We start from the raw sequence: 11,876 nt of genomic DNA on the forward strand, positions 1-11,876 counted from the left end.
CTGCTCATTCCTGCCTGTATAGAGGAGCAGCGCATGAACAATAGGGTGTCATGATGCCAAACAATAGGGGGCAAATTTTTCGTGCATTGTGTGTCTTGCATTGGTGCCCGCCCCGATTGTTCGCCACGGCAAGGTGGGGCGAAAATGGACAGGATCCACATGCACATGTATCAGCCCACCCAACCAAAGTATTGCCGATGTGTGCATGTGTATGTCTCCTCCCCCAGGCTTGCCCTTTTCCCGTTAGTGCTTGACTGCCTGTCAATGTCCAAACTCTAAAAGAATGCCTCTGCTGCCTCATAAGGCCCGCGAAGAATGGCATGCCCACATACCCTACCCGCCCTGCCTTTTTTGCTTGCCGAATACGCCTTGTCTTTCATTTTTAATTTCTCTTTTCATTACCGTCTAACTGTACCCGCAAACCCAGCCCACATATGTCAGTAGAGGACATCGCACAGCCACTACCATCCGCCTTCGATACCTCAATAGTCCGCCGAGTAGTGCAGCACACCCTCGACCACACATGTACCATCGAGGATGTCCTGCGCGGCCACAACTGCCCTGAACAGACACTGCGCAATCTCTGGAAGCTGCGCACAGTCTCGCCACAATTCTACAAGACCTGCACTGACCTCTACTTCCGCTTTATCACCACCAGCTATCCGCTCACCGCCGACCCGCACATTCTTGGCACACACCCACTCAAACGCACCATGGACCTGCATCACCACCACAAAATGCATGTCTTCAGTCTACGCCTCATGCCCCACGTAACCGAGATCCAGAAGGCCATGCTGGAGATTATCAAGGTTATGTATCCGATGATATCGCTGTTCCCGCGCCTCGGCGAGGTCCTGGCAGGCGGAGATTTTTGGCCTGCAGTCAGGGAGACTGAGCAGCGCCCGGCGCTGCCGTGCATTGTCTGCCCGGCTGTCAAGTACGTTGTCATGTCGTTTGACTGGGACAGCGTTCTCCACCCAAGCGTCCAGGATGAGGTCGACGACAAAGTCTCCGCGCTATTCGCTATCATGCGATCGTGCTTTCCAAACGCCAGGCTGCATTTGCAGATCGATGACTCGGACGAGTACCTGGAGGACAGCGCCAAGATGCTGCTGGTCCGGTCCATCTTCAGCTGCTGGGGACGCGGTCACTCGCTGATGCATATTTCGCGCAAACTGAAGCCCTGGGTGGTGTTCCCTGCCGCCCTGACCGGCCTGACGAAGCTGCATGCGCACGCGCATCCGCTGACCGACCATTACTTTTACGCTATGCATCGGTCGGCCGATTCACTGACCGACCTCAGCCTCAGCGGCCTGTATCCAGCCGATCTTTTGCGTGTCGTGCACCTCAGCAACGGCGAGCGTGTCGATTATCTGCTGTTGCGTCGCCTGGTCGTCAGCTTCATTTCACTCAAAGGCAACGAGTTTCCTGACGAACTCGCCTTTGCCGAGCACTTCCCTAATGCTGCCTACATGAAGGTGATGTCGTCGGGCTGGCCCATCCCCGGGTACCTGGTCGGCGCTGCCTCGAAGGGCCTGAGGGACCTGGTGATCGAATATCCGCGCCCAACCAACCTGTTCCGTAACCCTGCCGGTGGCATCATGGCGGCGTACCACCAATGCCCGGCACTCGAAAACATCACCATCAGGCAGTACATGGCCACAATGCAGGCCGACAGCAAGTTTATGTATCCGTCGATAGTAGAGAACCTGTTCCGGTATCCGAAATCAGCGCGGTCCTTCCGCCTTTGCTCCGATCACATTGTTGGTGTGTATGAGACCAACCGCTGCATCTCTGCCTTCCTGAACGCCCCTAAACTTCAGTCCATATACATCCCTGAGGTTGCACTAAGCATTGGAAGCGTGTTTACTCTTATCAGTGGTCTGACATCATTGCACGAGCTGACTGTTCGTTTTGCCTTGCCGGTCTCATCAATTACGAAAATGGTCACGGCCAAACAGACAAGAGAAATGGCCGATATGTGCAGAGACTGCTGCGCGCCGCTCAAGCGCCTGACGCTCACAAACAACCATTTCAAACAGAAGCGCTTGCTGTTTAGCTACGTGGCCATGATTGCTGCGGTGACAGGTACCTTAAATCAGGCTACAGTCCATGTCACCAGCAAGTCAGACGACATCATGGACGTGTTTTTGAGCGAAGCGAGGAGGAAGATTTTCAGAAAGTACCGCAGCAACATTGGTGAGACACTTGTGTTGCATATGGGGGACATTCAGGCTTTCAGCTACCCTGTGGATGCGTCTTTGGAGCCAAGGTTTTAACTGTATATATTGTTTTCTGCTGACAGTTGACTGTGCTCATGATGTAGATATATCACTACGTAGCCACCCTACCAAGTGTCCCAGTTAGATGCCGCATTTTCCGATGCACTATTTTCAAGGTTATGAGTATGATATTTGTAAACCAATGATAGACAATGCCTATATCCTGCACACCAGAGCAAAAAGTCAGATGCCCTTAGCGGCCTCTTCTCCGAAAAAGATCGGTAAGGTCATTCGCGGCATGTCAGGGTCCTTGTCAAAGATGTCAACATGGATGCCCAAGTCGAACCGCGGCCCGATCTCGTTAATCTCCACCCGCAAAACCCCAAGTGCGAGCTTCATGACGGTTTTGAATTTCTCAGCGAGGTTATCCATGAAGTACTTCTTCTGCACTTTACCCAGCAGACTCCCCCTGTACCCAGGACTGAATGGGCCGTTACCATACCATCTCTCAAACCGCATAAAGTCATCGATGAAGCTCATGGCCCTCGTAAAGTATTCATCGATTTCGTTTGGCAAAGCCCGTGGCTCTGTCCACTCGCTTGAAGTTTGTGGACGGCATGCCTGCGGTGGAGGTGTGCTGGCGGCATAAGTTCCATCCAATGAAGGTGTCTCCTTATCGAACTTACGAAGGATATCGAGATCCCGTTGGTACTGGCTCGCGACAGCCTTCACATCATCTACAGCAGCAGCAACTCGGTCCAACGTATCGCCGACATTCTTCTGGCAGTTTTCAGCCTGATTCCTGTCACTTTCCTTTGCTGTGACCGCCAGTGCATTCAGCGCAGCCTCGTATTCCCCCTTGCACGACTCTAGTCGCTGCTTGCTATTAAGCAGCAGAATGTACCCGGCCCTTACAACGCTAAGCAATATGTCACGCTTGTTGTCAGTCCCAGTTTTGCTCTGGTCCGAGTATTGTAGAGCCATTCCTTGAAACAACGAATAAAATTTGCCCATATGGAAACTACGGAGATGAGGAAGTTTAGTCATGGAAATGAAGTGCAAGCTGATGGATGGGTCGCCAACTACACTTTTTATACTTCAGCACCATGTAGCTAGACTAAAGTGTTGATTTCCTGTTGAAGCTCTGATTCCAAACGTGGCCTTGATAAAATCACAAATGGCGATAGGGTACCTCTCGTAAAGAAAGTGATAAAAGCGCAGCTGCTCTTACCAGGCGAAAGTATTGTGCTATGATGGGCGCGAAGTTTATAAATTCTGAAGTACTTTCCTGCAGTGGTAGCTGTAGTGACCCCACCCGCGTATATACGGACGAGCAGACAGTTGTGAGTCCAGAGTCATCCTGCTCTAACACCTTTTGTGAGTGATGACTTTCATTCATGGCACTCTACAAAGGCTGCTTTGATACTCACACCACGCATCAGGATTTTCATCTTGCTGTGCGCTAGCAGAAACATCAATACTGATCTGGCATTGGACCAAGACGCACGATAATAAGCCCCCATATATTGTTGAGCACGATGTCCAGTCAGACCCAAATTTGTGGGCCAAACAAAGGTCTCTTGTTAACCTTAAACGCAGGGAAGGGATACGCGTTCATATGTGTATATCCAAAGAACAGAAGAAAAAACATCTGAGGAAAAGAAAAGTCTGTAGGATGGTCCTGCTAGGACTGCTTATATGCTGCTTGGTCCGGTCAATAGTGGCGCAAAAGTGATTTGGCACTCCACGATCAAAATCTACAAATATGCTGGCTATGACCGCTCTGCGCTTATCCCTCTTGCTATATATTGTGCGAGTGTATCAAAAGCTATCTGCACTCTGCTGGTGCCAGCTACCGCATGTTTATTGATTGTGTTGAGCAGAAGTTTCAAATCAGTAGGAGCATGTTTGTAAATGTTTCTGGCAAGCACTCTCACAGCAATGCCCCACAGCTTCTCTATGTCAACCACAGTATCTGCATGTCGGGTGAGCCACGTCTGGGTCCACATATCCGCCTCAGCCTTTACCTCATCATTTTTGTTGCCCTTCCACCTGGTAGCAAGTGAAAATATTTCTATACCCGATATTGAACTTGCAGTGGAACTGGAAGATTCTTTCTATACAATAGCGGTTCCGGATGCACTAGTTTTTAAAAGCTATTCTGCAGTGTTACATGAATTCCAAGCAGCAAGCATGTAATAAATATCTTAATACTTTCAATGGAGACAACCATACATCTACAATTTGGTTGGCATAAAGTATATACTGCCTTTGGCTGAGATTGTATATTGACAGAGCCCTGAAGTCGTGTCAGGCTATTTTGTTTGCTGCGGATAGTTTATTGTTTATCGACGAATTTGAATAAACCAGCTCTTCTCTATGTGGCAGACAGTAAATAAAGAAAGAAAGCGCAAGTATAGAGTCAATTCTGTAGTAGTGGACAAAAAGTTGACCAAACGCGTTAGTTATGACATTCTGGTGCCCCATTGCCACTGTCGCTGCCCAAGGTGAATGGCAAATGGCGCATTGTATTCCTGTCCGTCCAACTGAGGCATGAAATTACACTCTTCTTTGGTGTGCGTTGCTGCTGACAGGTTTACTTGCTGGACACTCACAGGTGCTATTTGCATGGGTTTTCAAGCATAAGGAGAGCACAGCAAATGTATTGAAAGAGTTTCACCAGTGAAAGTACTGAGGATATCAGTTATGTCTGGTGTAGCCTAGTTAAGGACTGTAGCATGCGAATCCGATAGCAGGTAGATGGTATTGGTGGCTATGAGTACAGTGTTTGGACATATTCTATGGGCGAATTGGCAAAGCATTGCCAGAAGCATCGTCAGATACATTTTCATAGTATCTTCTAGGTGGGTACCATGATCTGTAATGCATGTCAAAATTCCGTTGGAAAGTGGTGCAACAGGTTAAAAATGCCTATGGAAATAAAAGCATGCAAGATGCAAGAAAGAGCAAACCAGAAAGTTGCTCCAACACGGACGACATGAGTCTCGATGCTCTACTCTCCACACACCTCGGAAAAGCAAACAAACGGCACAAACCCCTTTTCTGCTCAGTTCAGGGTTGAAGAAAATGTCTTATTACGAAGCTGCTGCTCAATTTGGGCTTGGGAAGGTGCCTCCTTTTATAAACAGGCGCTCAGTTGCTTGAGTCAATAAAGTAAACAACTCAGAATCAACCCCATCTTGGTGACCACTTTTGTTCAAGAGACTCCTTCCTTGCGTGCTAGTGTGCTGCAATTTAACCATGCTCAGCAAACCCCGAGCTGCTGGTAGGGCACAAGGCCTTGTGCACTATGTGATGCATGCTGGTGATCCAGGAAATGTATCTGATTATGTGGCGCATGACAAGTCGCAAAGTGTTGGACACTAGTCGATGGACTACACAGTTAGTCCTAAATCGGCAAGTCACTGTGAGAAAAACCCTGACTAGACAGCCCACCAACTATGTGACGTTGAGTTTCTCTCTAAAAGAAATTTTCTTTCTCTTTCTTCTTTATCGGTTTAGCCGCTTAGTATTTTCTCATTTCTTATTTATAAAACTTTGCGTATAACGCCTCAGTTTACTTTACAAAGCTATGATCCTGTTAGCAAAGGATACTTTGCAGCGCTCTGTATGTTCACTTCTAGCCAAAGACTTGCCTCCGCTTTTGCTTATTTACAGATGTTATTTGTACTGGTACGTGCTAATATAAGACGATGAGAGAAAGAAATGAAGGAAGAGACTATGCTACACCGTGCTTGGATCAATCGCGCTGGCTATGATGTTACAATGACGAAAAGCCCAATCCACACACCCAACTATCTCACCATTAACTTGTATCTCGGCCAAGTTTGGGAACCGAGCCATCAGTTCGATGAACTTGTTTGGGTCAATCGCCATGTGCGAGTACAGGTGCAGGCAGTGCAGATTCTTGCTGGCTATCATTGGGATATCCCTTGCATGCGCAGCAATGATATATAGCTCGAGGTCCTCCTTGGCAAAGTAAACCCCGCGTCTGTGATGATTCAGATCCTTGCAGTACATAGAGAAGCAACGGATGCGCAAAGTCCTCAGCCTTGTCAGGCTGTGTGTCAGGTTGAGAATGATGTTGCTGTCTGCGATTCCCAGAGACAGATGAAGGTTCTCCATGTTGTGAAACTTCACAGTCAGAGGCAGCGTAAACTCAATGCCAGTCACTGACATCCTGCGGATGACAGTGTTCCTGTGGCCAAAGAAGTTTCTCAACCCTGCAGAGGGGAGAGGCTTGCTGGAATCGCCCTCTTCCGGGATCAACTTGAGCTGGAAGTGTTCAGAGCACTGGAGATTGTAGACATCGATGTCTCTAAATTCCAATGTGCTCTCTACGAGTGACAGCTGGCGGCAGCCTTTCTTGAAGTATTTCCAGATGTCGTTTCTGCTATGGGTTATCCCAGTCACAGTGACACCAACCGTTGACGGTATCGCAACTCTGGATACGTCCAGCGAGGGCTGCAGGAGACCTTTCTCAGGCTCTTTAAACCGCATCACGAGCGTCTGGAGGTTTGGGAGATGCACCCTTCTGTCTGGTCCAGTCTTGAACAGACCCCAGTTGATGCCGTTCGAGATTCCGCTTAGTTCAAGATGGCTCATGCTGTCTGTAGGGATAGGCGGTAAGTGCACAAACTCCGGGACAAGCTTCAGGTCTAGCACAAGATACTGGAGATTCGGCGAGAATGGTTGGTCAATATAAGATGGGAATGGCCGCGTAATCTGCATCATTGTTAGGCGTGGGTGGAGCACATGGCGAAGCATTATCATTATCTCTGTCCCGACACCAGGCAACTCCTGAGGGGGATTCTTGCTTAGACCCCAGACTCGATCTGGATGGTACCATAGTTCCCTGGCATGAGGGCAGTGCTCGAGGATAAGCTGGGCAGTGCGGGTTGCCTCCATTTCTGCATCCTGGGACTCCTGCCTCTTGCCAGCATAAAATAGGCCATGGCCTAGGAACCTAATAAGCTTTGTGCTGGCAATCGCACCACTGGGAATACTGAGCTCTTGGATAGCCTTGTCAAGATGGAGATCTTTCGGACAGTCATTATACAGGGCTATACGAAGTTCGCTCACCGAGGACAACAGGCCACATGCCTCTAGCTCTTCGATGTTGCTCTTCCATACACGATCATGGCTTTTCTTGCAGGTGGTTTCGGTGCACGAACACTTGACTTGGCACTCTAGTATGAGTGGGACTTTCTTCACAAACTCAGGCAGATGTGAGTGTAAGGTGGGGTAATCTTGGTAGAACTTTGCAAACGGCAAGTAGTCAGCCACAGTCGACGTCTCATGGTGGGCTTTCTTGCACGCAGCCTCTAGCTTCTTTTTCTTCACGTCGTCGGGGTCCAAAGGGTGGATAACTGCAAAATCAGTGTCAAAGTTTCTCAAAAAATCGCGCAAGAAGTCGAGGTTTGGCGTTTCAGGGCGCATGGATATGTTGGTGGATATTAAGAGTAAACTAGTGTTTGGGGGTTAAGACTAGAGAAAAAGTGCACAGGTATCGTTGGGGGTTGCGCACCTAGGTTTCCATACGAATGTCAGCACTCTGCTGTGTGCTGGACATCATCTATTTCATGCCAGTCGTGACCCCACTTCCCTACAAAAAGTGAGCATAGCCTGCATAAAATCCCTTGCCCACCCTCTCTCCAACAAATGAGTTGTCACCAGAATAGCCGTCACCTGCTGGATGTTCCTTGGTTGAAAACTGATTAGGGCCGGCATTTAATTCAAAAACAACACACACAATTGCCTGGATGCTGTTTAGTTGTCCAAGTATGCATCTGACTTTCATGGGGGGTGGCGGCCATCATATTCAGCTGGCCAGTACACCCAGCCGTTTGCACAGTATTGTCTTTTTTCCTTACACTTGTTTCAGCCGCTATATCTGCAGAGGGTATGCTAAAAATCGTGTAAGTGCAATGAGCCTCCATGACGTGTAGCTCCAAAATGAACCCGACATTGCCTATATAGAACTGGGTTTGTATTCGATTTAATTTAATGATCACCCCGACTCCGCTTAAAAATCCCCTTGTTCAAGAACGATTTCCAGGAGTGGCAGACTCAATGTTGCAAGGGGAATCGGACTGCTCACGCCTATGCGGGGCACCCTGTCTGTCCATCCACCCATCCGCCACTCTACTACCTGTCGCAACGCTTGCCATCCTAAAAATACAGCGACATGCACAGCAATTGTAGCACTCTTATTTCTTAAGACTCGGTGAGAACACATCCTTGCTACCCAATTGTAAAAAATGAGGGTGTGAGGAGTTGTCAGTTCCACTCCACAACAAGCTTGCTTGCTTGCAAACCGCCAAACTTGCTTTGCCCGTGAAGCGTATGTCAAGACAGGGACGGAATATCCGCCATGCCAGCTGCTCGCTTCTCTTCCTGCTACGGTATGCTGCAAGCCTGGGCTCGGTGTACGGCACCATCCTCATAAAACGCCACTTGTCCGCGTGGATTTAGGTATCCGATTTGCAGCTCCCTCTTACATTGTCAGGCCGTGCCTTGATGTCCGAACGTTTCACACGGCGACAGAAGGGCTGTACGTTTGCTGCAATCTCCTGTCAGCTGAATACTCTGGCTCAATTGTGAGCGAGACTATTCTCACTTTATTGCATCTAGCCATGTCAGGTAGGAATGGAGCAATGTAGTATGCATGCACAAATAATTACTCCGGCCACCCGAGGTATTTTTGGCATGTGAGAAGTGAATCCGCCGCACCTACTTTTTGATGAGGAGCGGATGAGAGAAAGCATATGTATACTGAATAGTGAATCCTTTCCACCTTCTGGTGTTGATTACGTGCCCACCTTACTCATCATTAGCGTAGCTTTGCAGAAATCCGAGAACCACGTTCGGCTCCGAAAGCCGCCACTTTTTGAGCTTTGTTGTAGAATGCCAAGCAAAGCGTATATTAGCCATCGCATGGCGCGCAAGTAAGGCTGGTTCACTTTACTTCACTCTAGTCCTTATTTACGTATGTTCAATACATAATATAGGAAGTGGCCACTTCTATTATAAAGATTTGGCAGTCTGGGGTTCTGACCACTGTACGTAGAGCTACACACCGCTAGACTTGGCGTAGCGCTACACATGCATCATTTATAGGAGATGCCCTTATCAATTCAACCCACATAGCAAGATCAGCCATCTGCACTAAGCCACTCACGCAGGCGCCTGATCTATTCGCCTCATGATCACAATGCCTCTTGAGCTACCAAGCGCATCTAATCACCATTTGCGAATGCTGGTCTGTGGTTCGCAATCGATACGCACCTGCCACTGCAAGCTACAAACGAGTTGTGCATATTTTTCCCAGTGCTTTTTGTTCATCGCCCCCTGAGCCGCCTTCACTGCAAATGGCAAACCCTCTTTTGAAGCTCGATATGCAGCTCACACCCAGCACTGAGTCCGCCATGAGCAAAGTCTGAAGGAAACCAGTTTGCCAATGGTTGTCAGTTTATTTATTTGCTCAGCCAAGCATTTTTCTTGCCACTGCCTTTTCCTTTCTCTTTGCCCTTCCTTTTTGCAGCTGCATTCGTCATCGTCATCACCTTCAGTATTTTTGACAACCCTTTGTCTGCCTTAACAGTACAGTTTATTAGATTTCAGTTCCTCCCTTTTTGACATTCTGCCTCGCTGGCTGTAGCAACCCGCACACCTCAGGCTATACCTACTACTGTATGGATATGACCATTCCAGTGGATTTTACTGCTCTTGCTGGCGGATATATCGCCGAGCAAGTCCTCTCCAAGGTTATCCTGCGAGAGCGAGAGAATGGACACCGATACCATGCATACCAGAAACTGTACAGCTACGCCTTGGTGTGCCGTGCCTGGTTTAAAATCACTGCTCCGCTCATGTACGAACGTGCATTCATCTACTGCACTACGCGCAAGATTGATGAACCAGAAAAGACCCCAAACCGGCACTACGAATGGCACTCGAATCTAGGCCAAATTATACGTGCCGGCATGCAGGACCAAGTCAAAGAGTTTCGCATTGAATGCGAGCAATTTTCACGCATATTCACCAACTGTCCAGACTTGTTCGGCAAGCTGGGGATGCCGGACACGCCGTTCGTGAACGTCACCAAGCTGTGGTTCGGCGGCACATGCCATTACGGCGCCGGCATGGAGGATCTGTTCATCATCCCGACCACACGCTACTTTGTCAAGATGTTCCCGAACGTCACAATTGTGGCCAACAACCGGTTCTTTGACCGTGGCAAGATGTTCGACCACGTCATGGATCGTATCCAGCACCAGTTCCACAACAAGATCACCAACTACCGGATTGAGATGGACTCTCCGCGCCGCATACCGCTCTACTTCCCGCCCAATGTCACCAAGCTGACGCTTCAGGCTGAGATTTTGGTCGGCTACCACAACCGCATGGACTTTCCACAGATTCCCGCAGCCGGGCTCCGGTACCTGAACATGAGGAATGTGCGGACAAATTTCAACTGGGACATCTTCAAGTCCGACGTACCTGGCGAGATCCGGTTTACAAACCTGGAGGAAATCCATATTAGCACCGATTACCACCCGAACCCTATTTCGATTTTCTCCGGGCACGACCTGCTGACGTTCCCAAAGCTGCGGATCGTCCGGACACTAAACATTCTGCAAGTGTACTCGGACATGTTCAAGCTGTTCCTCCACTCGCCGATCGAATCGCTGCAGCTCTCCGAGAAGGTTGCCCAGCTGAACTGGATCAACCCCGAGATTTACTACATGGCCAAGCATATCAGTATCCACCCAATGTACGACTATACTGAGAACGTCGACGATGCCACGTCGATGCTGATGCCTGTGCTCGACACCCCCTCACTTGTCACCCATGCTAGCCTCCGCATGACGCTGCGCGAAATCAGACTCCCACAGTCAACGGCATGGGTTCATCTGCGCCGGCTGGTGGTCACCGTTGACAAGTTTATCGTGTCGGAGGCAGAAAACCTGATCTCGTACCTCCCAGTGCTCGAGTACCTGCGCGTCAAGTACGATCCGCCACAGTATCAGGTCCCGCATCGGCAGGCAAGGATCGATGAGCATGAGTGCCCGCCCTACGACCCTGACCGGGTCATCCACCCAGCCCTTCAGATGTTCGAGATCCAGACTGTCCACGACTGGCTGAACGAGGGCGACAGGGACCGCCTCAGGTACTTTGTCAGGCACATCCCCACACTGATCAAGATCAATGTTCCGCCAGAGTTTGGTAGGATTCTCATCCAGGAGTTTGCTGAAGAGGGACGCGAGATTATGCTATACCAGCACGAAAAAAATTGACGAGCGCTTCAGGCAGTATATTGATCCTATTAACATGTAGGCCATGGTTCTGTATTTCGTTTACCCAGATACCTCTAGTATTAAAACAGCAGCTACCAGCACCTGATGCAATCAACCATGTCAACCTTCACATGCTGGGACATGCATGAAGGCGTAACCAGGCACATAGGAAAGGGGAGGCGGCAGTTTTGGGCTTTGTGCAAATTGATTGCCGCCGCTATAGCGATGTAGGCGAGCTGAGACGGAGAACGGCTTTTCGACCGACAAAATAAAAGACCTGCGAGGACGATCGTTCGTTTTTTTCTTTTGAAGAATCAGCCTAGCGTCATTTATT

General features: G+C 49.1%; 4 protein-coding genes across 4 annotated transcripts; 2 read left to right on the forward strand and 2 right to left on the reverse strand.

The window, feature by feature from the left end:
* Nucleotides 1-224: 224 nt before the first annotated feature.
* On the forward strand, nt 225-2,372 carry DL89DRAFT_39264 (uncharacterized protein). The gene has a single exon (XM_040891613.1). It carries the CDS (start codon nt 435-437, stop codon nt 2,277-2,279), a length of 1,845 nt encoding a protein of 614 aa, XP_040741807.1. The 5' UTR covers nt 225-434; the 3' UTR covers nt 2,280-2,372.
* DL89DRAFT_39265 (uncharacterized protein) lies at nt 2,373-3,381 on the reverse strand. Its single transcript, XM_040891614.1, has one exon. It carries the CDS (start codon nt 3,267-3,269, stop codon nt 2,466-2,468), a length of 804 nt encoding a protein of 267 aa, XP_040741808.1. The 5' UTR covers nt 3,270-3,381; the 3' UTR covers nt 2,373-2,465.
* Nucleotides 3,382-5,596: 2,215 nt separating this feature from the next.
* On the reverse strand, nt 5,597-7,716 carry DL89DRAFT_303073 (uncharacterized protein). The gene has a single exon (XM_040890863.1). The coding sequence runs from the start codon at nt 7,680-7,682 to the stop codon at nt 5,967-5,969; it is 1,716 nt and encodes a 571-aa protein (XP_040741809.1). The 5' UTR covers nt 7,683-7,716; the 3' UTR covers nt 5,597-5,966.
* A 2,065-nt stretch (nt 7,717-9,781) lies between these two features.
* On the forward strand, nt 9,782-11,861 carry DL89DRAFT_269125 (uncharacterized protein). The gene has a single exon (XM_040888168.1). The coding sequence runs from the start codon at nt 9,938-9,940 to the stop codon at nt 11,540-11,542; it is 1,605 nt and encodes a 534-aa protein (XP_040741810.1). The 5' UTR covers nt 9,782-9,937; the 3' UTR covers nt 11,543-11,861.
* The last annotated feature ends 15 nt before the right edge of the window (nt 11,862-11,876 follow it).

The sequence above is a fragment of the Linderina pennispora genome (genome assembly GCF_002104995.1).
Source record: "Linderina pennispora strain ATCC 12442 chromosome Unknown DL89scaffold_11, whole genome shotgun sequence".
NCBI classification, from domain to species: Eukaryota; Fungi; Kickxellomycota; class Kickxellomycetes; order Kickxellales; family Kickxellaceae; genus Linderina; species Linderina pennispora.